Here is a 26,827-nt window from a genome sequence, read left to right on the forward strand (position 1 = left end):
CTATCTATCTATCTATCACTGTCTCGACGGCCACCGCCATCATGACATCATGACCGCGTGTAGTTTCTGTACATCCGTAGCGGCGACACGTCCTTGATCGCTAACCCTGCCAATAGCGAAGGTTGACTGTCGCGTTATGCTGTGAATGGCCAAAATCCACCAGTAATTGAGCCCCCTGCCCTCGAAAGATTAACAATTGCCTATCAGTCGAGCACAAAAACAGCAGAGAGCTGAGTTTTTCAGCAAAACAAAAACAACAACAAAAAGTCAACAGGTGAATCCACGAGTCGCTAACATGCAGGCGAATACTGTAGTCGTATTTCTTTGTTGACATCATCACTTACCTCGCTCTGCGCCTCCTGAGCGTCTCTGCAGGCGGCCATCTTGTCCGTCATCTTCTTGAATATCTCCAGACGTTTTTCAGCTCGCTGCTCCAAGAGTTCCCTCTCTCTGGCCAGCCGCTCCCTGCGTCAAACGTTCTTTTGTGAAACGCCAACGACAACACGTCGACGACGGCGTCCTGGCGAGCGGAGAGAGTCTCACGCAAAGTCGTTCTGCATCTCGGCGAAGATGTCGCCGAACTCTCTGCTGATGTCCTCTCGGAGGCGAGCTTCCACCAGCATGCCGTCCGCTCGCTCCTTCTTCAGCGCCGTCTGAAGACTTCTCAAGAGCGCCACCTGCTGCTCAACAGGACATTTCTCTTTTGAGCTCAACGTGTGCGTTCATTGACAGACGCGCCGCAATTTGTCAGTTAGGTCTGCGATCGACCATTATTTTAATAGCCAATTAATATATCGACTTTTTTTTGTATTATTATTTGACGCATCATTGAACAAAAACTTTTTTAATTTCCATCCCTTTATACAAAAAGAGGACATCATTTTAAACTGACAGTGCAGAAAATGCACCAACATAAATTGCTTATGATTCAGTTACTGGATTGGTTCATAACGTGGGGAAAAAAAAAAAAGGAAAAAATGTTCATTGTTTTCCAAAATAAAAGCAGATGTTTGCAAATGTCTTACTTTGAATAAACCCACACAAAGATAATCAGACTGCTTTCACGCAGGACGACAAAAGTCTGAATATTCACTCCGGAAGTTAAACAAAGTCTCTAAACAATTCATCGATTATCAAAATAGCTGATAATTTACTTTCTAATCAATGACTGTAATTGTTGCACCTCCAGTATCATTCCTGCTTTAAAGTTAAAGGCACCGTTTCAGCAACTTCAAACGTCTACACAACATGTCACCGCAGAGCCACCAAAGTGGACCACAGATGGTGTTTGGGCTTCATTCGTGTTGAAATGCATAACACATTTGGATGAATAATGTATATACGTGTCCCAAAACACCAGCCATAAAGAAAAGACATTTTATTTAGCGAGTTCCGTTTCAAACATTCATGTAATCAATCCTAGTTATGATACACAGGGAGTCGGCTATTGCGTGGTCAGGTGACCTTTCGCGTATAGCGGATTGACAATCAAACATTTTAAAAAGTGAGTCATGATTTACATAGAACTTTTTTTTCAAGCTAAATAAACAAAAAAGGGAAAGAAAGCTCACCCCGCCCCCCCAAAAAATGTCAAATTATCAAACCTGGTGTGTCATATTACTGAAGATCATTTCATCCTCATTTTCTGCGACATCTTCCTCCTCACTTTGATACACGGCGTCCTCTATTGACATCTTTTCTTCATCCTCCACCTCCTGGAGAAGACAACGCTAAGAGGTTACGCAAACGAGCCCGAAATGAGGGCCAGTAAGGAGATGCTGGCCACGCCCCCACCCGCGGGTCCTCCAGGCCGCGCTCCCAACCGACCGGAGAGTCTCGCCGAGTCTCGCTGGCGCCTTCGTTAGGGCGGGACGACTTCTGCGGCGGGACGGGAGGAGCGCTGCTGGGCACGAGCACCACCTGGATACAACAAACATGGACGTCACGGCTTGCTGTGTGGAATGCATGTGAGGGCTGGATGACATCCATTTTTATCTTTTTATCTTAGACAATTTTTTATTTTAAAAAATTCCAGCTTCAGCAGTTCAAAGTAGGGATGAACAGATTATCGGCAGCGGCTTTTTTTTTTTTTTTTTTTTTTTCTTTTTTTAAATCCAACAGCCAATAAGAGATCAAGTTCAAACTGTAAACTTCAGGGAACTTTTTCTCTATTCCTTCAAATTTTCAGTTTTTAAGAGATGTTGCAGATCTTGGGAACTTGATAAGTGAAAGATTAACGTTTCAGGTCCATTGAAAAATTTTGGAAATCTATTTACTGGAGAAAACTTGAGGGAGTTATTGATTTGCTTTCATTCAACTCTATAAGACATGCTGCTGATCCTGGGAAATCGCGGCACTTTTTGTTACGGTTTTAAAACAAAGACGTCTATTGTGTAAGATAAAGAGAAAAACCTTAAACGTGCCAAATCTGAAAAGCTGTTTGATAAACATAAGCATAAAAGCATTTAAACGAAATGTTGGAGTTTGTATTAAGGCCCGACCGATATGGATCTTTTTAGGCCGATTCCGATATTTAGCAGAATAAAATTCTAATAACTGATGAATCTGCCAATTCATTTTAAAAAATATGTAACGAATAAAATAACTTCTTTTTTGCTCCCTCAACAACAATGAAAATATGAATCACAGGCAGATATTTGACTGTTTTACATGAGTTATTTAGTTTGTTTAACTTTACAACAGAGATAAAACCATTTGGGGGAATGTTTGAATCTAATGATTTTTAAAAAATCATCAAAAAGAGCTAATATCGGCCAATTAAATTGGACGTGAAAGAACTGTAAATTCCTGTATCATTTGACGGCCATTTGGGCCAGCCCTGGTCATGCGCGAGGAGCGAGAAGGAGGACGAGGACTCGCGCGGCGGCCTGTTCACCTTCTGCGCCACGGCCGAGAACTTGAGGACGTGGAGCGTCTCGTCGTACGCGGAGGCGCACCGGTTGACGTTGACCAGCATGCAAACTTTGCCTCGGCCGCAGAAGAAGGCCTGCAGGTAGCGCGTCAGTTTGCTCTCCCGGAAAGGCACGTGCTGCGGCAGCCTGACGGAACACACGCACACATTTCCATGACTCTCTCAACCATAGGCACACTCTCGCTCTGACACACACACTCTCTCAAACATACTCTGAAACATACTCTCCCGAACATACACAGCTCTCAACACTCTCATGCGCACACTCGTCACGTCCTTGACTATCAAACGCACTCTCTCAACTTCTCTCTCACAAAGGTACGCACGCCCGTTATCTCTCTCTCGCTCACTCACACAAGCTCACACTTCGGCACACTTCGGTACACACGCAAAAGGCAATCGGGCTGATTTTGTCCCTTCCCAACCAATGACCTCAAAAATGCCAGGCTGTCTTAAGTCTTCTAAGATGGTTCTTTGAGATGATCCTTCAGTCTGAGGTGTGTTAAGAGTGGATTTGCCCCAATTTGTCAGGGCCGACAATCTTAAAAAATGAATGCGGTCAATATTTGTGACCCAAAATCTTCCCGTGTGTGGTGGAAGCGGCGTCATGACGGCGTGAATTGTGACGTGGAGCAGAACGCAGCCAATCAAGAAGCGTCTTGGCTCAGCAACAAGGTAACGGCTACGAGTGAGTGGGAAATCGAATCAACTCACGAACGAAACAAAAATAAAGAAATAAAGCTGAATGAGAATTTTTGCACTCAAACAACAACGAATAAAAAAACGACATACCACTTCCTTTATTTTGACGAGAGCTGCAACTGTTTCTGAGGTGCATTCACAAAAATAAATAAATAAATAGATTCCCCCCGTTGTGGTGTTTACGGCCGCCGACATTTTGACTTGGGGCGCATTGCAGCTGGTTTGAAAGTAAGAAAAAAATAATAATAATTTGAGGAAGTTCATCCAACACAGCAGGAAAGATGGCGAGAGCCGGGTAGCGAGCCGGCAGGCTAAAGGACCAAGGAACGGCAAGGGATCCTGGTTAAAGCAAGCCATTTTAAACTTTCCAAAAATAAATCCATCCAGAAAGACAGCAACTATGACGCATGAGCCACAGGGGATTTTTCATTTTTTGGACGATTAGTTCGGAATAGTACAAGGAGTACCAATTCGGTGCTGATTCGCTACTGTCAATACGAATAGCAAATGGGGATTTAGAGTGCGCATTCAAGCCCTACTAACTCGACTTTACACCAATCTGATCGTCCTGATCGGTATCGGCCGATAATTAGCATTTTATGCTGATCGGGTTCAATGTCATAATTCGCCGAGCCGATCAACGACAGCTCCGCAAAAGACATTGATTCAGTGATTCCCAACTAGTGTCTTTAGGTGTGCCGTGAGAAATTATAAAATTTTACTTCATTGCTCAAAAAAATATTTATTTACAAGAAAAAATGTATCTTTGTTGAGACAGAACAAATGAATGGTATTCTATTAGATGGCAGGAAGTACAGAGAGTAATTAATGAATCCACTTTTTGTGCCATTTTTGTTTGTTGGTGTGCCGTGAGATTTTTCAATTGTAAAATATGTTCCTTGGCCCATCACTGGTGTACAGTATATTCGAATCCAAAAGCTAGTTTATTTTTAGCCTTGTCGTGTGTCTTTTGACATAGTACTGTAAATATCCGACCACCAATAAAGTTATTTAAAAAAAGAAACAGACATGTCGGCGGTGTGGGACAGCCAAAACGTAATGGCCGGCAGTCTACAAGACAAATTTGGTCTTTCACGATTGCACTGTGGCAAACTACTGCAATAAAATCTTGTTTTCCGATACCACCGCATCCCGTTTTTTACGATCACCGGGTTTCATCTTGTCAACTCAAACGCGACCGGGTACACTCGTTAACATGGCGATGACAACAATAATGGAGCGCGCCATGTGTTTACAAGAACAAAACGGGGGGAAAACATGTCGGTGGTCGGGAGAGGACGTTCGTTTAAGGCTTGCTGGAGGTATGTTCACGTACTTTTAATACGACACCGCTCGCAAGCAGGCAACGTTACGTAGCCTCCTGATCGTGTAAAGCCTACTAGTAACGACTGTAAATAAATACAAACAAGACTTGACCAAAGTGTTTTTTGGGAAAAAACTAGGTTCCCCAGACGGCAAGTAGTATTTTCCAAAGCAAGTTGTTTTTTGAGAACATCGCCATTTCACAAGGCTCTCGGCTCCGGCAACCTTCGCAAACACTCGGCAAACATTGGCGCATATCTTCTTCTTCGTGAGATCACGTGTGATCACGAGATTTCGAGATCGGCGGTGACACAGAATCTTTGGGTGTGTGTGTGGTGTTGAGATTATCAGAGCACACCACAGTCAATACAAGCCAATCTGTTCAATGCCTTATTTGTTATCTTCATGTGAAGGGTGTGTCGCAGAAAAAAAACGATTTGAAAAATCCTGATGTGCGCACCAGGCCTTACACATACACATATGCATACAGACTCAAGAAATGCATTTTCTCTCACACTGGCACTGACTTGGCGCGCTGGTTGTGTCTGAGCCCGTTGATGCATTTTCCTAGGATGAGCAGCGACGTGTTGATGTTTCCGGCCTCTTTTAGGCGTTCTCCTCGGTTGAGAGTCTTGGCGCAGCGTTCCGAACCGGCCAGGTCGCATAGACACAGCCTGCGCACGACCACAAACACCCCTTTAGTCGCATGTTCTCGACGCCGATCCACAGTATCTCTCGCCACGCGCACCACCTACTCGCTGACAGCGACCACTCGGGGAGACTGGGTATCCTTAATCCTCAGAAGGCGAATGGAAAAGATGCTGTGACTGCAAAAATAAACGAACGATGACGGGATTCGAGTCAGACCTACCTGAGATGTTTGCGGATGCCTGTTTGTGTTTATGAGGACATGTTCATATTCAGTTGTTTTTTTGTTGCCGTGTATGTGTGCGCGGCTGTTTGTGTTTATCTGTATGTACTGTATGTTTGGGTTTGAGTGTATGTTTCTCTCAACATGTACAACCCCAATTCCAATCAAGTTGGGACGTTATGTTAAACAGGACTAAAAACAGAATACGATGCTTTGCAAATCATATTCAACCTATATTGAATTGAAGATATGTCATGTTCAAACTGATCAACTTGATTGTTTTTAGCAAATAATCATGAACTTCGAATTTGATGGCTGCAACACGTTCCAAAACAGCTGGGACAGGTGGAAAAAAAGACTGAGAAAGTTGAGGAACGCTCACCCAACACCTGTTTGGAACATCCCACAGGTGAACAGGCGGGTGCCAGGATTGCATCCCTGAATTGCTCAGTCATTCACAAGCAAAGATGGGGCGAGGTGAACAAGTGCGTGAGAAAATAGTCCAACAGTTTAAAGACAATGTCCCTCAACGCACAATTGCAAGGAATTTAGGCATTTCATCCTCTACGGTCCATATCATCATCAAAAGGTTCAGAGAATCTGGAGAAATCACTGCATGGAAGCGGAAAGACGGAAAACCAATATTGAATGCCCGTGACCTTCGATCCCTCCGGCGGCACTGCACTGCATCAAAAACCGACATCGATGTGCAAAGGATATCACCGCGTGGGCTCAGGAACACTTCAGAAAACCAATGTCAGTCAATACAGTTGGGCGCTACATTCGGAAGTGCAACTTGAAACTCTACTATGCAACGCAAAAGCCATTTATCAACAACACCCGGAAACGCCGCCGGCTTCTCTGGGCCCAGCTCATCAAAGATGGACCGACGCAAAGTGGAAAAGTGTTCTGTGGTCCGACGAGTCCACGTTTCAAATTGTTGTTGGAAATTGTGGACGTCGTGTCCTCCGGGCCAAAGAGGAAAAGAACCATCCGGACTGTTGTGTGTGCAAAGTTCAAAAGCCAGCATCTGTGATGGTATGGGGCTGTGTTAGTGCCAATGGCATGGGTGACTTACACGTCTCGAGTTTTGGTTTTGGTTTGAAGGCCTCAGCATTGTGTCCCTGCTTTTTACAGATGATGTGGTTCTGATGGCTTCAGCAAGCCATGATCTTCAACTCTCGCGGGAGCGGTGTACGCGGAGTACAAAGCAGTTGAGATGAAAATCCGCACCTCCAAATCGGAGACCGTGGTCTTCAGTCGGAAAAGCCTGCCCTGGGAACGCCTCGGGATCTCCCCGGAAGAGCTGGACGAAGTGCCCGGGGAGAGGGAAGTCTGGGCTTAGCTGCTTAAGCCACTGCCCCTGCGACCCAACTCCAGATAAGGGGAACATCTTATTGCTTTGATTGTCCTGACAGCTACAAGAATGGGAGCGGGTTCCAAGAAATACCTGTGGCCATTTATAAATCGTAAAAAGATCAGAACCTCACCTCCAATCGTTATCTACACTATTTATGCACGACAGTGTTTATGGGTATGTTTATATGTTCATATGTATGCGTGTGTGGTGGCGGTGGCGGTGGTGGTGGTGGAGACCTCCTGCTGGAGAGCTGGTTGTTCCTAGTGGAGGAGAAGCTTTGGTTCTTTTTGCCCAGCTTCATGACTTGGTAGGCCTCATCCGTGCTGTCCACCTGCACCCAGCGCAGATCTGCGGCACAGAGGACGAACGTTATAAACGTCAACGCAGTGAACAACAGGCGAGGCGCTTGCCGACCTTTGACGAAGGCGCTGCCCTTCACGTCCTGAGAAAGGCGAAGGGCTGTCCTCTTCGCCGCTCCGCCGGGCGAGGCCTCCAGGAGGTCGTGGATGTTCTCGTTGTAGATCTCGCAGAAGGAGACCCAAACTGAGAATTTGGTGTCAGTTTCCACCTGGAGACTCAGTCGGTCTTGTGTAGTCTCTTGGAGCGGCGATGAGCCTGCAAAAACATGAGCGATCGAGTCACGTTTGGGCTGGCTGCTATGGTACGAGACTCCCTGTAAAGGGAAAACAGAATGTTGTGTAGATTTGACCAACCACAGAGAAGAGCGTTGTTAACAAACTAGCCAAATTTGAACGACTACATTTTTCTTTTATCTGCAATTCATTAATATTTGGTACCGTTGCCTTTAAACTGTATGACACGGGTCAAACATTTTGGATACCCAAGCTTCTCATAAAGCAAAGAACAAAGACATCATGCAAAACAAGTCACCCCCCCCCCCCCATCCAAAAAAAAATGTATAAAAAGGACAAGGACATTAGAATTAATGGGTAAAAAACAATGAATAGCCGACAGACACAAACTTGCCTTCAAGGAGCATCCTCCTGCTAGAGCTCCACATGCTGCTCTTGGCCTTCTCACTCTAGAAGGCAAACGCGAGAACGTGAGCTTCATGAAGCGATGACGTCCTCAAGAGAAGATGTGAGCGATGGCGTTACATCTTTGAAGTGTCGCAGCAGGTTGCTCTTGAAGGCGGCCTCCTCAGCCTGCTGCTTCTCACTCAGCTTGACAAACTCTCGGCAGCGTTGAGGTTTGATGCTCATGCCGGTCAACACCTTCTCCTCCATGCTGCTGAAGATCACGTCCAGGGACCTGGGCAGAACGCCGGCGTCGGCATCCGGACCTGACGTGAGCGCGAGATGCGTGATGAAAAATGCGTCGCGTCAGAAGGAAGCGTTGAGATGTTTGACGGGAAGCGCTAGAGTCGCACCCAAAAATGTGAAGGTTTTCCCGGCATTGGTAACTCCGTATGTGAAGACCAGAGAATTCCCTCCGTGGAGAACATCTTTCACCAGATCCTTGACCGTTCCTTGGAACAATTCTCTCTGTGTGGTGTCTGGACCGTACACCTGCTCAGGAACAACAAACATTCAACCAGAGCAGGGATGGGCAACCGGGGGCCCGGGGGCAAGATTAATTTTATTTATTGATTTATTTCGTTTTAAACGTGGTAGAGGAAACATGACCAGCGCCCACACTCAGAGTGGCCCCTAGATGAATTTAAAAAAATATATTAACAACCCGCCATCATTTAAGTTGGCCATCCCCAAACGAGAGAATCCAATTTCAGAAACTGCTGAACTGAAACTGAATTGTTCAAATATAGAATATATCCCTCTTAAAATCCCTCTTCATTTGGGAATTTTATTGTGAAAATGTTGGAATTAGGGGAATGTGATAAATACTTCTGTAGAAGTCCTCAATAAACTTAATATTTGAAGTTGGAAAGGGAAATATGAGGGGGGAGGGGGGTACAAGTGGAATTGTGGCAAAAGTCAGAATTTAGGTGAAAGTGGAAAACAGCTCACAAGATGGCCCAAATTTTGTAAACCGTTTGAATCGGTTGCGAAATATGGAAGGAGAAAAATGCCAAAAAGTGGAGTGAATGATAATACAAATCTTATTTTTGGGTGCAGAATAACGTGTGAGAAACGTTCTTCAAAGGAGAGTTAAAAAAAAAGTTGTCCGTGACCGACCTGAGAGAAGTGGAAGCGCTGAGCAGTACGCAGGAAGGATTTGTCCGCTTTGTCGGAGTCGAGGCGAGCCGACAGCGGCGCGCCGGGAGGCCTCAGCAGGACCGTGTCCGGAGGCTGCACGGACACGCAGTCCTGCAGACAAACACGCATGTTGACACGTCGCGCACGTCACACGCACGCCAGAACAAATTTTGGCAGCCAAACGCTTATGTCCACCTGCGACTCTCCGTTCTGGGCCTCGACCGCCGTGAAAGGTCGGATGCGGAGGTAGACCTTCAGATGTTCTCTCTCTTCCGAGTTGCTGGGCTGCTCCGCGAGTGCGAGTGCGCGCGCGCACACACACACACACACACGAGGACGACAAGTCTGAATGTTTACAATGGAAGTCCGAACATGTGAGAGCACAGGTGTCAAACTGGTGGCCCGAGGGCCAAATCCGGCCAACCCCCCTTTTAAAATAAAATGGATTCATACTGTCGTTGAACAAACAGTTTTTACTGGCTTCTGATTTCAAAAGTAATTATCCATTACTTTGTGTACATGTAATAATATGAGGCAATCATATGGGTTTGTAGCCATCACGGCCCTCCGAGTGGAACCCTAACTGCGATGTGGCCCGCGACAATAAGGAGTTTGACAACCCTGTGTGTCTGTATGTGTATATATATATATCTATATATAGATATATATATATATACATACATATAGTTATATATAACTATAATACAGGACATTTATGAGGGCAACAGAACAGCGGTGAGGTGTGCTATAGGTGTGACAGACGAATTTAAGATGGAGGTGGGACTGCATCAGGGATCAACCCTGAGCCCCTTCCTGTTTGCAGTGATGATGGATAGGCTGACAGATGAGGTTAGACTGGAATCCCCGTGGACCGTGATGTTTGCAGATGACATTGCGATCTGCAGTGAAAGCAGGGAGCAGGTGGAGGAACAGTTAGAAAGATGGAGGCATGCACTCGAAAGAAGAGGAATGAAGATTAGCCGAAGTAAAACAGAATATATGTGCATGGATGAGAGGGGTGGTGGGGGAAGAGTGAGGCGACAGGGAGAAGAGATAGTGAGGGTGCAGGACTTGAAATACTTGGGGTCAACCGTCCAGAGCAATGGGCAGTGCGGTCAGGAAGTGAAGAAACGGGTCCGAGCGGGTCGGAACGGGCGGAGGAAGGTGTCAGGTGTGTTATGTGACTCTGCTAGGATGAAGGGCAAAGTTTAGAAAACAGCGGTGAGGCCAGCCACGATGTACGGATGAGAGACGGTGGCACTGAAGAGACGACAGCGAGCAGAGCAAATGAAGATGTTGAGGTTCTCTCGAGGAGTGAGCGGGTTGGATACGATCAGAAACGAGCTCATCGGAGGGACGGCCGAGGTTCGATGTTTTTGGAGACAAAGTTAAGAGAGAGCAGACTTCCATGTCCGGAGGAGAGAGCGTGAGTATATTGGTAAAAGGATGATGAGGACGGAGCTGCCAGGCAAGAGCGCTGGAGGAAGAGCAAAGAGAAGGTTGATGGACGTCGTGAGGAAAGACAGGAGGGCAGTTGGTGTTAGAAAGGATGATGCAGGAGATGGGCTTACATGGAAAAGGATGATACGCTGTGGCCACCACCCCCCAACGAGACAAGCCCAAAAGAAGAACATTTGAAGTTGTTTTGTCAGTTTTTATTTATTTTTAATGATGTTTTCAACTTTTGCCGTGGCATCGGTTCAGTACCGGGATCTGTACTTTATCCAGGTATAGTATCGAATTTTTGTATCATGATACCACGATATCATAAGACGTTTTTCCTTTTGTTTGAATGCAGGGCGATACAAGTACATTTGGAAATGTTTATAGTTAATGTCACGCGGGTCGCGGGCGTGCCGGAGCCTATCCCAGCTGTCATCGGGCAGGAGGCGGGGTACACCCTGAACTCATTTTTATTTATTTATTTTTGACATGATTTCTTAAGAAACATTTGCTTCAATTTATCACCTACTGAACATGTGTGCATAATAACTGATTACAGTAATTGTATTTAAAGGCAGAAAACTTAAAGTCACAGGCAGGGATGTCACTATGGAATCTTTTTTAGAATCGATTCTGCTATTGATCATTGATTGAATAATTGCCCCCCCACGATTACTATCATTGTTTTTTTCTTTTACTACTAAAATGCATTTGATTCTCATTTATGAGGGATGGACTTCAATCCATAAACTGAATATGTTGGTACTGAGTGTTTGGTATAAATTTGGTGTACAGATTTTGAGACGGTAAAATACTAAATGCGAAACGGTTTTCCAATCGCGATTAGCATTAGCACGCTAGCGTGACCATTTTAAGTCAAAAAACAATAACCGGCTCACTCATTCTTGTCATGTTATATATACATTACTCATCTAACAGTTTATTACAAAAAAGAAAAAAAACTTTGAGGCTGTTTATCTTTGGCCCAACACTGCGTGCGTCTGTAAGAAATGTCCGTGTGAACACAGGTTCTGGCGGCGCAAACATGGTTCCAGGCAGAGCTTTTGAAACAGACATTTTTAGTCGACCTATTTTTTAAGTTGACTTAGCCGAGTTATTTGACTTTTCTTCCCAGGCCGAGTCACAGGTATTCTGAACTGAAACAAATAGTATTGCACTTAAAATTAATTTATGAAGATCTAGAAATGATTTTCCCTCCATTTTCCACATGAACATAATAATCCTCCCCAAACTCAAAGGCATTTTTTTTCACCTTCAAATTCATCCTGCGAGCCAGATTGAACCCCCTGTCTCGTGGGCCATATGTTTGACACCCTGCTGTAAATTCCTTGATCAAAGTACGCAACCCTCAGTACCTGAGTCAGCTGTGAGTCACAGAGGCTGCTGCTGCTGCTGCTGCCTTCTGACCATAAACTGTTGACATCTTCCATGAGGTCCTGGTCCATTTGACAAGAGTCCGTCATCCTGTCACAAGATGAAGGGAAAAACATTTCCCAACCTTCATCCAGACGGGGCACAAATTCAATAAGACACATCCGCATACAAAAGTGGATACGCAGGTTATTTCTGTCACTTGTGGTATCTGGTGGAAGAGTATTTACCCTCATTTCTCCTGAGAAATATGCTCCCGCAGGAGTGTAGCACCAGATTATGGGCCCCCGTACCGTAATACTGCACAATCATGAAGGGACCCCAAAATGTATCAGTCGGGGGGTGAGGGTGCAGAGAGAGGTTCCATGGAAGGTTTTTTGTCTTGGGGGGGGCGGGGTTGTCGTTTCTGTCTGTTTTCCCACAAGTTTTTGTGAAAAGACAGCTTCCAACCTTATATTACCGTGGACTTCAATGCCTGTCCAGCCAATGTTTACATTCATATGCTCTACCGCCAGAACAGCATTATTGCTGCAGCAATAATATATTCACACAATAACAAAATTGTCAATTGAGAAATTGTCTGTTCAATAATTCAACAGCATTTAGTGTCTTTTGTTTCGAACATTAGAAAGTGGATTGTGCCTCCGAAGAGGGATTTCTTCGCTTGAGTCCAAAAATTCAAGTGAAGTCGTAAATTCAGGAGGACTCTTAAAGGACTCTCTGGCGTGACGCGAAGTTAAGCGAAGCGGCTTTCACACTCACCTGCCAGCTCCTCTTGGCACATTTATGAGCAAATGAATAAACTGAAAGATAAGAAATTAGCCAACGCGAGGAAAATGTCGAAAACTTCACCTACACACACGGGAAGTGTGAAACATGGCAACAACAAATCAACGTACCTGACTGGCGCTCTCGGTTTGAAATTAGCCAATCACAAGACGGCTTCTTCTTCATCTACTCCTATTGGTTTCCTTGATTTGCGGTTCTGACCCCTGGTGGAAAGAATCTGACACGCGTCACTACAGTGCCTTGTTTTTTTCCTCGTCAACATGTTCACGACAGTAAATATTTATTTATTTTTTGTAAGTGACTCATTTCTGAGTCACTTACTGTTTTTTGTTTTTTTTTCAATAATTTAACGATTCATTCTAATTTAACTTTCTGTTAGTGAAATCAGAATCAGTCTGACTGAAATAATTGGCTTTTTTTCCTGTTGATGGTAGAAAGTTCAAATAAAACGGAAACCTTTCGGCAGTATTGAAGTCAATAATCTTTTTAAGAAATAATATTCATTCATTCATACATTTTCCGAACCGCTTCTCCTCACGCGGGTCGCGGGCGTGCCGGAGCCTATCCCAGCTATCATTGGACAGGAGGCGAGGTACACCCTGAACTGGTCGCCAGCCAATCGCAGGGCACATAGAAGCAAACAACTAATTCGGAGTCTCCAATTAACCTAGCATGCATGTTTTTGAGATGTGGGAGGAAACCGGAGTGCCCAGAGAAAAGCCACGCAGGCACGGGGCGCAAACGCAAACTCCACACCGGCGGGGCCGGGATTTGAACCCCGGTCCTCAGAGCTGTGAGGCAGACGCTCTAACCATTCTAACCGTGCCGCCCATATTAAATCATCCATCCATCCGTTTTCTGAGCCGCTTCTCTTCACAAGGCGTGCTGGAGCCTATCCCAGCTATCTTCGGGCGGTAGGCGGGGTACACCCTGAACCGGTCGCCAGCCAATCGCAGGGCACATACAAACAAACAACCATTCGCACCTACGGGCAATTTAGAGTCTTCAATTAAGCTACCGTGCATGTTTCTGGCATGTGGGAGGAAAGCGGAGTACCCGAGAAAAGCCACGCAGTCACGGGCAGAACATGCAAACTCCGCACAGGCGGGGCCGGGGATAGAACCCCGGTCCTCAGAACTGTGAAGCAAATGTGCTAACAAGTCCCCCACCGTGCCGCCCATATTAAATCAAACTACCTTAAATTATTATTGGGATTACGTTATTCCTCAGTATCTTAATAATGTGCGAGTTGCACATATACAGTGCCACCAGAAAGTATTCACACCACGTTTTCCACATTTTGCTATGTTACAAACTTATTCAAAAGCTGATTTGAGTATGGTTTTCTTTAAAAAAAATCTCCATATAATATCCCATAATGACAAAGTCAAAACATATTTGAGACATTTTTATAAATTTATGAAAAAAAGTGCTGCAGCTTTGCTGCAGGAACTGGGTGACTAGTCTGGGTAGAGGCTAAGATGACAGCTGCCATTGTTTTTATTGATCAATGGCTTTTGCTTTGCATTGTAGAGTTTCAAGTTTCAAGTTTTCAACTTCCGGATGTAGCGCCGAACTGTATTGACTGACATTGGTTTTCTGAAGTGTTCCTGAGCCCACGCGGTGAGATCCTTTACACATTTGTGTCGGTTTTTGATGCACCGCCGCCGGAGGGATCGAAGGTCACGGGCGTTCAACGTTGGTTTTCGGCCTCGCCGCTTCCATGCAGCGATTTCTCCAGATTCTCTGAACCTTTTGATGATATTATGGACCGTAGATGATGAAATCCCTAAATTCCTTGCAATTGTACGTTGAGGAACATTGGCCTTAAAAAATAAAATTCATGATTATTTGCTAAAAACACGAAAGTTTATCAGTTTGAACATTAAATATCTCATCTTTGTAGGTTATTCAATTAAATATAGGTTGAACATGATTTGTCAATCATTGTATTCTGTTTTTATTTAGGTGTAACACAACGTCCCAACTTCATTGGAATTGGGGTTGTACAAGTAAGAGTGGAATGTTACAAGGAGGATTCGTCAGTTTGAAAGTGTGGAAGGGGTAATTGTCAGTTATGTTGGTATGAAATTGGAAAGGTTTATACTGTATGCCAATATAAAAAGGTACTCTTTGTGTCACTGTGAAATGGTTTGTGTGAAAGCGGTACAGTATACGGCAGTGGAAAGGGGTAAGACCCCTTTGAACCAGTCCAAGGACATCCGTGTTTTTGTGTTCAGACGGGAACCGGACATGGTACGGTGCTTGGCGGTGCACGTGCTGAGCGGCGAGCCTGTGGCGGCCCTGCCGCTCGTGCTGCGGTTCCCGGGCAGCGCCTAAGAGGACTGAGTCTACGTGCAGCGCTTCCCCGTCAAAACCTTCGCCACGCTGTGCTCGCTGGCCGCCATCTTGTTCTTCTCCTTCCTGACGTCCCGGCTTTTCCGCAGTGGACTACTTCCTGCCGACTGGGATGTTTTCCACGCGAGCGCCGCGGCGCCCCCGGCCTTCGAGGCACGGCCACGCCGCTCCCCGTCTGAGGAGCGCACGTCCGACGCCTCGGAGGCCATGATGACCGCCGGCTGCTGAGTCAGCAAACGGGAAACGCTTGGAATTAAAGCAACTTTATTGACAGCTTTCATGAACACACATCGATCGCATTCTTGCCACGTCCTGTAAACCCTCCTCAACTTCCTCATGTCTCACACCCGTCAATCCAATATCAAATAAATGAAACATTGTTATATTACTAGCTGGCCCAGTGGCGTCATCACGAGGGGACGCACGCTAGTTCCAAGTTGAATAAAACAGCAATAAAGTTAGTACAAGTTGTCAGTGTTTGTTTATCATCAAAAACAGGGAAAATGGGGGGGGAAAAAAAAAAAAAAAAAAAAAAGCGTCTCTAACCCCAAAATGTCGTCCAGCAACATTTGATGAAAAAGTCACGGGGTTGCTTTTTCAACCTGGGATGATGGCATCAAAGCGGCGATGTCAACAATCAGCCACCAGGAGGAGGCAAAAACAACATACGATGGCGATGAGGATGTCATTGATGACGTCAAATCATCTTCTCGTTAAGCTCCGCCTTCTCCTCGCTGAAGTGGAACAGCAGGCTCTTGGCGCCGTTCTGCCACGAGTACAGAGTCTCCATCGGCGTCTTCCCATCCTGTCGGGCACAAGGAGAACACCGCGCGTCACGTCGCGCCCGAGAACACGTGTGCGTCACGTGTCAGTGACTTTCTACTCACGCAGTTCTTGACGTTGAGGCTGGCACCGTACATCATGAGCAGCTTGATCATCTTGAAGCGGTTGATCCTCACGGCGTCGTGCATGCAAGTGTCGCCATCCTAACACACAAACAACGCACGGTCACCGCAAACCTTATATGGAACTAGCATCTTCTATTGGGAATGGAACCTGAACTCGGGGCTAGAAAATTCACTCGGTACCAGACCTCTCGACTAGAACCTTCTCTCTGGACTACAACTTGCTCTCAGGAATAGAAGCTTATCTCAGCAATAGCACCTTTTCCCGGGACTAGAACCTTCTATTGGGAACTGAACCTTATCTCGGCACTAGAAACTTCTCTTGGGACTAGTGCATTCTGTTAGGACTAGAACCCTCTCTTGGGACAAGAACCGTATCTGGGGACAAGAACCTTCTGTTTGGACATGATCCTTAATTTGGGACTACAACCTTTCTCTTGGGACAAGAATTTTAGGATTAGCAGAGTCTCGTGGGCCAAAACAAATCTTATTTTGTGACTAGAATTTTCACATGGGACAAGACCCTTCCCTTAGGATGAGAACCTTTCTTGGGACAAGAATCTTCTCTCAGGAGTAAAACCTTCACTCAGGACTAGAACCTTTCTTGGCACTAGAATCTTCTCTCAGCTGTAATACCTTCTCGTGGACATGAACATTATCTCAGAACTAGATGTATCACTTGGGACAAGACCTTTCTCTTCAGACAAAAATCATCTCTTAGAACTAGAACTAGAACCATTCTACAGAACTATAACCTTGCTTTGGGAACTCGAATCTTCTCTCTGGACTAGAGGGTCCTCTTTGGACCGGTGTGTCTCCTCACCCTGTCTTTGGCGTTGACGTCGGCGCCGCAGTGAATGAGATACTCGGCACACTCGAGATGTCCCGTCCTCACGGCCACGTGCAGAGGGCAACTGTGCAGCTGCAGGAGTGAAAGGAAAAGACATTTTATATTCATCTTATTCACGTCAAAGAATGCAGCCGCGCATACACGAGCACCAGGACACACCAAAGTATGACGTACTTGCATACAAGAGACACCCCATGGAAGCTACTCAAAGATTATTGGCTGGGGGCTCAGGAGGACATTTAACACGCATCAGCAAAAAGACAAAATACAGCATCATTCTGCACAACTACTTACTACCTTGCAGACAAACTAAAACAAAACAGGACATTGATCTCAGTCAGTAGAGTGGAGTAAATTATAAATGCATGGACAATAATTCCGTTTTTAATTCCCTCTTGAAAATGGAGGGTTTCTGTCAATTGACCGTCTGTTGTCGTATTAGAGCGGCTCCAACTACCGGAGACAAATTCCTTGTGTGTTTTTTGGACATACTTGGCAAATCAAGATGATTCTGATTCTGATAGAAAGGTTAGCATTGTTAGCTGCATTTATTAGCCTTGCTAGTTGGTTGTACCATCATTTGGTGGCCTTGTTGCTTGGATTCATTTGTTAAACCTCATCTTTAGCATGATTTGTGAACCTAATTGCTTATTATTATTATTTGTTAGTGATGTTTGCTAGCCTCGCTAGTTAGCTTAGGTTGTACCATCATTTGCTATCCTCATTTTGTAGGTCCCATTTCTTCACCTAGTTTCTTGCCTTCATTTGTTAGCCTACCTTTTTTTCTCCATATTTTTAGTCTAATTATTGAGCATTATTTGTTCGTATCATTTGTAAGCCTTGCCAGTTAGTTGAGGTTTTACCATCATTTGTTAGCATCATTTGGTAGCCTTGTTTCTACGCCTAAATGTTGCTTGGTTTCATTTGTTAGCCGTATTTACTGTACTAGCCTCGCTTTTAGCCTTATTTGTTAAGCTAACCGCTTAGTATGATTCATTAGTAACATTTGTTAGCCTTGGTTTTACCGTCATTTGTTTTGCCAGCGAATATTGTCATTCATCCAGGTCATTTCATTCTCAGCGCATTGTATCGATCGCAACTGGACTGTTCTGGTCGTCCGTCTTGCGAGCAGGCTTCATCAGTTCACGTGACGAGGCTTCGTTAGGACACAACTAGCCTGACTTGGTGTGGAAACACTCGACTATTTATGCTCCAAGTTAGAGGCACACCCCGAACCACGTATGATATCATTCTTTTGGAATGGAGAAAATGGACAGTCGTTAGGGTGTTTGGCCGAGACTCCACCCTGTGGCGTCCTAGCCAATACCGGCCATAGCGACGCCCCCGACTTGGAGGTGAACTGCAGTACATTTTCAAAACTCCACGCGCGTGGGCTGCGCTCGAGTATCAAGGCAAACTACACGCGGGACAGCCGCAGTGACCTCGGCGCGGTCGCCACCCGCGCGAGTAGAAAGAAGCCTTTAGGCCACCTGGCCGTTGTCAGTCCACAAGAGTCATTGGGTGGAAACACCCTCATTAATATTCCATTACGTGAGGCTGCCTCATGGTCAAAGTGGGCGTGTGTTTTTTTTTGTTGGCGGCAGAATTATTGAGCTTCTTTGGAATGGATGAAAGGACGGCATTGTGAGTGGGAGGTAGGTGATGTCGTAAGCCCCCCTCCTCGTCCTCTCCCTTGTTAGCATAATTTGGTTAGCCTCATTTGTTGGCTTCATTTGTTAGCCTATTTCTTTCAGCATTATGTGTTAGCCTCATTTCTTAGTATTGTTTGTTAGACTTGTTTTTAGCCCTATTTGTTACCCTTGTTTGGTATCCTTATTTGTCAGCCAGTTCTGTTAGTGTAATTTATTTGCCGCATTTGTTACTTATTAGTTAACATTTGTTTTAAATTAGTTTGTTAAAGCATCGTTCCATAGCCTAGTTTGTGATCATAATTTATTAGCATTGCTTTTTTTTTTTTTTTTTTTTAACAGTATTGTTTGTTAACCTTGTTTGCTATCCTCATTTTCAGGATGATTTGTTAACCTAATTTCAGAGCATCATTTGTTAGTAAGACCCTGAGACAAAGACTGGCACACCCCAAGACAGGGCACCACACACGCAGAAAATCAATCTGGTGTATGAGGTCAAGTGCAGTGAGGGATGTGCAGAGCCATACATTGGGGAGACCAAGCAACCACTGAGCAGACAGATGGCACAACACAGGCAGGTAAACTCGTCAGGTCTACCTGCACCTCTCAGAGAAACACGGCTCTTTTGAGGACAAAAATGTGTACATTCTGGAAAGGGAAAACAAATGTTTTGAAAGAGGGGTGAGCGAGGCCATATACACAAAGGTGGGGGGAAAAAAAAAAAAAAAAAAAAAAACACTTAACAGAGGAGGTGGCTTACCGACATCACTTCTCGCCCCACTTACAATGCCGTCCTTTCCAAAGAAACTCAATAATTCTGCCTCCGACAAATAGCGTGGCCTCATCGACTGTTACGCAACACCACGACCACTTTCCAACGGAATGGAATATCAACGAGGGAGTTTCCACCCAATGACTCTTGTGGACTGACAACGGCCAGGTGGCCTAAAGGCTTCTTTATACCCGCGCGGGTGGCGACCGCGCCGAGGTCACTGCGGCTGTCCCGCGTGTAGTTTGCCTTTATACTCGAGCGCAACCCACGCGCGTGGAGTTTTGAAAATGTACTGCAGTTCACCTCCAAGTCAGGGGTGTCGCTATGGCCGGTATTGGCTAGGACGCCACAGGGTGGAGTTTCCTGTGCATTTTTTTGGGCCGTTTCCAGTAGCCGTTTTTCCGTTCCTTTTAGTAACAAGGAACAGAGCAACAACAATGCCGACCGTGGAACAGTGTCTGCTAGAACAAATGGACCTAGATGGCCAGATGATACGTTTAATGATGCTGCAAAATCGATCGAGAAGGCGGCGGCGCAGATGGTACGTAGAACCGAGGGGCACGGCGAGTACGTCATCACAGCATGTGACTAAAACGGACCGATAACGAGAGATGCTCTCCGCGGCGTTCTATGCACAGCAACAATTTTTGCCGTGTGCGCGTCAAGTGACGCGGAGGGGCCGCGCGGGCCGACGCGTCGGTCACGTGATGCAATGCGGGCGTTGTCGGCCACGGGAGTATAAAGAGGCCTTAACGGCGCGCTCCCTTTTTTGCACTGCAAAAGAACGATTCCATACGTGGCTTAGGGGAGTTTATTTATTTACTATTTATCCTCCAAATAGTTGAGTATTTCCACACAAACACTGGCTCGTGCGTGAACTGATGAAGCCTGCTCGGGTGAGAGGCCAAACAGAACAGTCCGGTTGCCATCGATTCAATTCCCTGAGAATAAAATGACCTGGATGAATGAAAACATTTACTGGCATGTTTGTTAGTAACATTTGTTACAGCATTGATTGTATTGTATGGAGGTTTTACCACCATTAGTTAGCTTCATTTGTTAGCATCTTTTGGTAAGCCTAATTTCTGGGCTTCATTTTTTACCTTATTTTATTTAGCATCATGTGTTAGTAAGAAATGAAGCGCAAAAAAAATATATTATCGTTTGTTAGACTAGACCTTATTTGTTATCCTTTGTTAGCCAAGTTGGTTGGCCTGTTTTGTTAGCCTCCTTTGTTTCGCTCATTTGACGGCCGTATCCCCTACATGCGGAATGTCGTGTGACCAAACCCGGAAAACTTACTGCCTGTGTATGCTACGCTAACAAGCATTATTACGATTTGATGACATGATTGTTTGAAGCCAAACTTGCTAAAATGTAGTTTTCCTTATGGCTGATGTTGTCGGACAAAAGTTAAACATGAATGTACAGTACATGCGTACGATTTATTTCTACGAATACAATATGACATGTAAACACACGCGAAGCCTAAAACTCGGCTATCGTCATCTTCGACGGCTCTATGGTGACATCGAGACGTTTAAAGTTCCTACAGGTGCGATGTCACAGTCCCTTCGCCAATCACCCAAACCGGGATGAAGTCCTTCGACCCTTTTGGCCAATTGCGGAAGTCGGTAAACCTGGTCTGCGATCTGAGAGTGGCGGACAATCACGTGTAAAGTGGAGCGGTGAGAGGGCGACCTTGTCTCTGGCGGTGATCTTGGCGCCGCGCTGGAGGAGGAGCTGAAGGGCGGGAAGGTTCCCGCCTCTGCAGGCCCAGTGGACCGCCGTCGACTCCAGCTGACACGCGTGCACACACGCAGGTAAGTCATAAGGCATTTCCTTGCTGTGCTACAAGTTATCCATGTCAGTCTCACTTTGTCCTTCCAGTCGATGGCGGCGCCGGCGTCCAGCAGCGCGGTCATGACTTCCACGTGACCTTTGAAGGACGCCTTGTGGAGGGCGGTCCTCTGGAACTAAACATAGACATGATGTCATCACCAGTGTTGGGGATTAATTCATTACAAAAATGTATCCTAAATTCTTACTTTGGACTTCACTTACAAATGCTCTGGGAATTTTTCCACGATTACAATTTGTTGCATTTTGAAGAAGAAAAAAAAATAATAATTTGCTGCAAAAGCTCATTTTTTCCCCACCTGTCACTTCTTCCTAAAACCAAGGCTTGTGATTGGCTCTCTCTGTTCATAGGCTCAAACATGATATATTTTCCAAATATGAATCTTGAAGCACCACCTTGGTGTGCAATGTATGAGTTTGTCTGAGATTTTGAAAAGGTTTGACTCATAGTTACTCCAATTGGCTGGCGACCAGTTCAGGGTGTAACCCGCCTGTCGCCCAGAGTCAGCTGGGATGGGCGCCAGCACGCCCGTGACCCGAAATGGATGGATGGATGGACAGACTCATAGTTACACTTTGGAACGGTTTTATCATTATAACTGTTGACTTTTTAAGCAGAATACACTTATCTGGTTGTCATATGAAGCGATATTGTGTACATTTGTCATTAGGTCAACATGGTATCAGGTCTTCCACATTCTGTACACATATGTACAGTTTGTATGTGTGTCTAAATGGGCATTTGATAAACATACAACTACATACATTTGTCATTTCATCATGTTTTGTTATTGGTTTATTATTTGCGTAAAGAACAAAGGTGTTTCAATCCAAAATAATGATCTATGGTTTTAATCCACTTTTGAGATTCATTCAAAACCAAGAGAAGTCATCAAAACTACAAATGACAATTCTTGACCGAAAACCAAAATTGAGGAACCCAAGGCCGAAAACCGAAAGATTATCTTCCATATATATGAAGATATAGGACATACATTAAGAAATGATCAAAGTTGATTTGTAAGTGTTTTATTGACACAGTAGCGGTGACGTACTCATTCGTTTCCGGTCCCAGTTGTGGCTGTCCAGCATCGTACGTTACAGTATCTTCCTCTCTCAACTTTTTAAACTATTTTGCTCTTCAAAGTTGGCTAATCTCCATTAGAACGCGTTTCCAGCCAGACCAATGTGACAAGTGGACTGTACCACACAATCACATATTTTGGTGTTTTGCGACTTCATGCGATAGCTTAGCGATTAGCGGCGTTCCCGTCGGTCTCTCGTCTTATCCTCCGCCTGTCCTTTGTTATTACGATCCTTGTCTAAAAGTGTAGTTTATTCGCTGTCATGGAGGCAATGATTGGTGACTTTTGGCTGCTCTGACAACGGATGCGAGGCGCACCTTCTTTCACCTCCTCTGCTCGCCAACAGATTTAGTCGCGTTCGCCTCCGCGGCTCGGCGTGGTATTTAGCCACGTTAGCTGTAGCTCCTAGGTAGCTGTAGCGAGGCTGTGTGACAATAAGGACGCTCCGTTTGGGCTAGTCGCCGCTAGCACGATGACGGAAAAGCCACACGGGTCCCATAATTCATTGTGACATGCAGTAAAAAAAAAGACATTTATCTTTGTTATTAATGGGCGTCGATGTTACCAGTAGTTTGTTGAATAAATGTGTTATTTAACATTGATTTCTATTCAGCAAAGTTCAATAGGGCAATGCTTGGAAATAGTAAACGATTCTTTACTCTGAGGTGTACTCCCTCGCGTACGGTGGCCCTCTATGTTCAACACGTGACATGTTCATTTGCTAGTTTTACTTTGGTCCGAAACGGAAAATGTACTTTTGGGCTACGTTTCGGCTGCCAAAATTTCAGTGCATCACTCATCAAAACACAATCATATGGAAGTAGTTATATTACTTTGCAAAAGTCATTAAAATAGTTAGACTACCATTACATCTTCAACGAGGGAACTTGTAATTGTAACCAACTACATTTGCAAAGCCATCTTCCCATCACTCGCCAGCCAACAGATCAGCAAGTGGCGAAATGACCGCCTTCTCTTGGACCGCGACCTTTCTTCAGACTACAATCTTCTCTCAGTTCAGCGAAAGCTTTTCAGCATTGATGCGCAATTTCAACAGAAAATGCATTCTCTGCTTATTGCTGCGATTATTCTGGCAGTGGAAAAAAGGGCGGGCCCAGGAACTCACATGATCGACAGCGTCGGGGTTTCCTCCCTCGTTCAGGTACTTGTGCACGACGGCCATCTTGTCGTCCACGGCGGCGGCAAAGAAGAGAGGCGCCTCCACCGTGTCGGGCTGCGAGGCATCAAGACGGCGTCACGTCGGGGACGGGAGCGCTTCGCTCGGCGTTCTTCGGCAGAAGAAAATTTGTTTGTCTCACCAGCATCTCGGCGGGCGCAGCGCGCGTTTTCTTGTAGACGGGCGCCTTCCTCTCCCGCCTCCGCTTCCTCAGCTGCAGGATATTGAACAGGTCGTCCACCGTCTCCAGACGCAGGCGCCCACATTTGTCCATCTGAAACACAGCCCAACATTTGTCTATCACAGTTATATTAACATCAGTATCCCTGATTAATGGCAACGAAACATCATCGTAGGATTAGCATTCAAATCAGATATAAGATGAGCACTGTGTAGCATTAGTATAAAGTTAGCCTTAGCTCTCTCTCATATATAGATAGATAGATACACACACACACACACAGGATGAATATTTCATACCAACATCGGCAAAACACGCGCATAGAATTAGCATAGCATTAAAACTGAGCCTTAGCACTGGTGTAGCATTAGCATCAAGTTAGCATTGGCATACCATTAGTAAAATATATCAACCAAAAACATTGGTCGAGGATTAGCACAGCATTCAAAAAGCAAAGATTAGCATTAACATTACATCTATCCTTTGCATAATGTTAGCAATAGAATATCATACATACATTGTTGGGACTGATTTTATTCTCAATTGACATAAGCAACGTATCATTTATATGCAGATGACGCAATTATTTAGTGCTGTTCCACCTCAATTATTCAAGTTTTTGAGTTTTTACAAGCTGCTTTTAAGTCTGTCTTATATGTGGGCTTTAAAAGCAAGAAAACAAGAAGTTTCCTCATCCTGACATCCAAGGGAAAACCTACGGAGCAGGTTTGACATGACAAATACTTGGGTTGTATCTGACATGGGGAGCTTTTCTCTCAAGCCCATATCATAAATGTGGTCTGTAAACTTGTTTTTGTTTTGTTGATTTGCTTCTCTCGCAGGGTGAGAGAGAAATGAGTGACAGCGACCTTCTCGCTCATTGTCGACGAGGGGGATGCGCTCCATTCGAGTGCGTCATCCAAATGTCTCCGTTCCCCGGACTTTTTTCGCCATTTTTCCTTCCGCGCCGACATTTGCCACCGGCCGTCTCTCGTCTCCTCAACCGCCATTGCGACACTCGCCTCCGTCGGCCGATGCCAATTCCGTCTGCCTTATTTGTGCCCTTGTAACTGGTAACTCTCTCAAGTTTTCCGTTCTATGCGTCGGGAGCACCAGCTTGAGCTCGTTTGAAATGTTCAATTGTTTGTTGTTGTGTTGTCATTGTGCCTCAAACACCGTTTATTCTCCCCTGTCACTCTTGGCAAAGAGGTCCTGATCTCATTAAATTAAGGTGAAGAAATGGCAGTAGCAAAGGTTAGCATGACATAGCATTGGCACGTCATGAGCATGAAAATGAAAACTGCTCAGCATGACGTCGTCGTCGTCCCCCACGTCGTCTTGGCACATGCAGTACCGCGGTGTGCCTGAGGGCTGCGCCAAACCACACCGAACGAGCTTGACGGGAACGCACCTCGCCAACTTTTCCAAACGCCAACTGAGCCTTATTGGCACTTTCTTTGTCTTCCTGAAGCTAACGCGGCAACAAAATGCTACCTGGATTCGAAGGCAGACGTGCTAACCGCTCGGGCGCGGTGTTGCAACGTGAGCATTCCCTGACGCGATCCCCCGCGACGACTCACGTTGAGGGCCGCCACGCTGACCTCGTCGTGCTCGCCGCCGCTGTCGTCCTCCGAGAGGTCGCCGGAGCGGAGGTGGCCGCGTCCCTCATCTCGCTCCTCACGCTCGCCGCCCGCGTTGCACTCTGACCTTTTGCCGCTCACCTGGGAGCGGGGAAAAAAAAAGCGTCACTAAGGCGTTGAGGGGGCGGGCGGGCGCGCGCGCGCGCGCACGCACACTGACCAGTTCCTGGACGCCGTGCAGCCCCATGGCGATGCGATGCGATGCCACGGCCCCGTGCTCGTCTCTTATAGCTGCCACCCATCGCGTGCCAGCCAGAGGTCTCACTCTGGAAGGAAATCCAGCCCAGGCCACGAGGCATCCCATAATGTCTCCGATGCGCGGTACCGTATAAAGTAACCCGCTTGAAAACACATACCAGATAGATAGAAAAGTGGGATTTCCGACTGTCCCCAAAGGCAACACGGGACTATGCTCGATTATTTTCAAATTTTATATATATATTTTTATATATATAAATTTATATATATATATATATATATATATATATATATATATATATATATACATACATACATACATATATGGTAAAAGAGGCACTGAACTGACTCCCTTAAATAAAAGTACAAAGTTAATGCACATTTTCCTGCCCAATAATAAAATACAAGTTGATCTTGGATTTTTTTAACTCACAGACTACTGCTACAGAGAGTAAAAACGCCACATTACTAAAGTATAACGTTATATACAACAGAAATAGTTGAAAGACATTTATATGCCCACTGACAAAAAAATATAGTGAAACAAAACACAGAAACTAGTTGAAAATGAGTCCAATTATGGCCATTTTCATGTCTTTTTTTTTGGGCAGTTGGGAAATAAATATGTTTGAAATAATGTTAATCCTCAAACGTGACATATTGAATTTTGTCGCTCACTGCTCCACAGTGAGCGACAAAATTCAATAGTCAGACTGTGCATGATTTTACATCGGCTTAAATGTTTGTTTAGTACATTTCTTAAAGTACAGTTCAGTTGTACTTAACGTTTAAGTATATTACATTTGCGTGTTATTGTTTAGAATGCTTAGCTTTGGCACATTTATTTCGGTACAAGTTCTATTTCATTTATGTGCAATGCCATTTAATTGAATCAAGATGTAGTTTTTAATTGATATATGGTATGTTGAAACTGGGCATTATGTTAGTGGCTTACAATAATATCCGATTGTTTTATGGAACACCTGGGCCTGCTATGCTACTGTGTTTTCATGGCGGCCATGACAGTGGATTTTGGTGCCGAAGGTTTGCCAAGCACTGCCTTTGAAAGTTTTCAAAGTAACATGCCCATTTTTCAAAGGTCAAGAGTAGAAAGTACAGATACGTTTGGAGAAAGCGAGAAGTTAAAGTCACCCCACAAAAAG

At 45.1% G+C, this 26,827-nt stretch overlaps 2 protein-coding genes across 13 annotated transcripts in view; both read right to left on the minus strand.

Annotated features, from left to right (window-relative positions):
- Window positions 1–13,057, minus strand: part of LOC133410031 (kinesin-like protein KIF20B) — a 41,136-nt gene extending 28,079 nt beyond the window's left edge. For 7 of the 10 annotated variants that reach the window (XM_061690749.1, XM_061690748.1, XM_061690747.1 and 4 more), the window contains exons 1-16: window positions 12,963–13,057; window positions 12,185–12,293; window positions 9,561–9,650; window positions 9,345–9,476; window positions 8,579–8,717; window positions 8,307–8,491; window positions 8,176–8,230; window positions 7,603–7,803; window positions 7,425–7,536; window positions 5,713–5,784; window positions 5,473–5,631; window positions 2,897–3,059; window positions 1,795–1,920; window positions 1,605–1,715; window positions 544–680; window positions 345–465 (exon numbers count right to left, since the gene is read on the minus strand). In XM_061690749.1, coding sequence (XP_061546733.1) covers window positions 345–465; window positions 544–680; window positions 1,605–1,715; window positions 1,795–1,920; window positions 2,897–3,059; window positions 5,473–5,631; window positions 5,713–5,784; window positions 7,425–7,536; window positions 7,603–7,803; window positions 8,176–8,230; window positions 8,307–8,491; window positions 8,579–8,717; window positions 9,345–9,476; window positions 9,561–9,650; window positions 12,185–12,292 — 1,911 coding nt within the window. In that variant the 5' untranslated portion in view covers window position 12,293; window positions 12,963–13,057. The remainder of the gene's footprint in view (window positions 1–344; window positions 466–543; window positions 681–1,604; window positions 1,716–1,794; window positions 1,921–2,896; window positions 3,060–5,472; window positions 5,632–5,712; window positions 5,785–7,424; window positions 7,537–7,602; window positions 7,804–8,175; window positions 8,231–8,306; window positions 8,492–8,578; window positions 8,718–9,344; window positions 9,477–9,560; window positions 9,651–12,184; window positions 12,294–12,962) is intronic. The other 3 variants (XM_061690752.1, XM_061690745.1, XM_061690746.1) reach the window with 2 other exon arrangements.
- Window positions 13,058–15,594: 2,537 nt separating this feature from the next.
- Window positions 15,595–25,693, minus strand: LOC133409953 (ankyrin repeat domain-containing protein 1-like). 3 transcript variants are annotated; one of them, XM_061690581.1, is made up of 9 exons: window positions 25,627–25,693; window positions 25,407–25,547; window positions 23,788–23,919; window positions 23,595–23,702; window positions 21,401–21,499; window positions 21,225–21,323; window positions 17,076–17,174; window positions 16,235–16,333; window positions 15,595–16,152 (listed from the first exon to the last, which is right to left on the minus strand). In XM_061690581.1, the coding sequence occupies exons 1-9, from the start codon at window positions 25,651–25,653 to the stop codon at window positions 16,045–16,047; spliced, it is 912 nt and encodes a 303-aa protein (XP_061546565.1). In that variant the 5' UTR covers window positions 25,654–25,693; the 3' UTR covers window positions 15,595–16,044. The 3 variants fall into 3 exon arrangements, with proteins under 3 accessions (XP_061546565.1, XP_061546568.1, XP_061546567.1); XM_061690584.1 differs by lacking the exons at window positions 25,407–25,547; window positions 25,627–25,693 and adding an exon at window positions 25,321–25,399; XM_061690583.1 differs by lacking the exons at window positions 25,407–25,547; window positions 25,627–25,693 and adding an exon at window positions 24,696–25,268.
- Window positions 25,694–26,827: the final 1,134 nt, after the last annotated feature.

Source organism: Phycodurus eques, chromosome 11 (assembly GCF_024500275.1).
Source record: "Phycodurus eques isolate BA_2022a chromosome 11, UOR_Pequ_1.1, whole genome shotgun sequence".
NCBI lineage: Eukaryota > Metazoa > Chordata > Actinopteri > Syngnathiformes > Syngnathidae > Phycodurus > Phycodurus eques.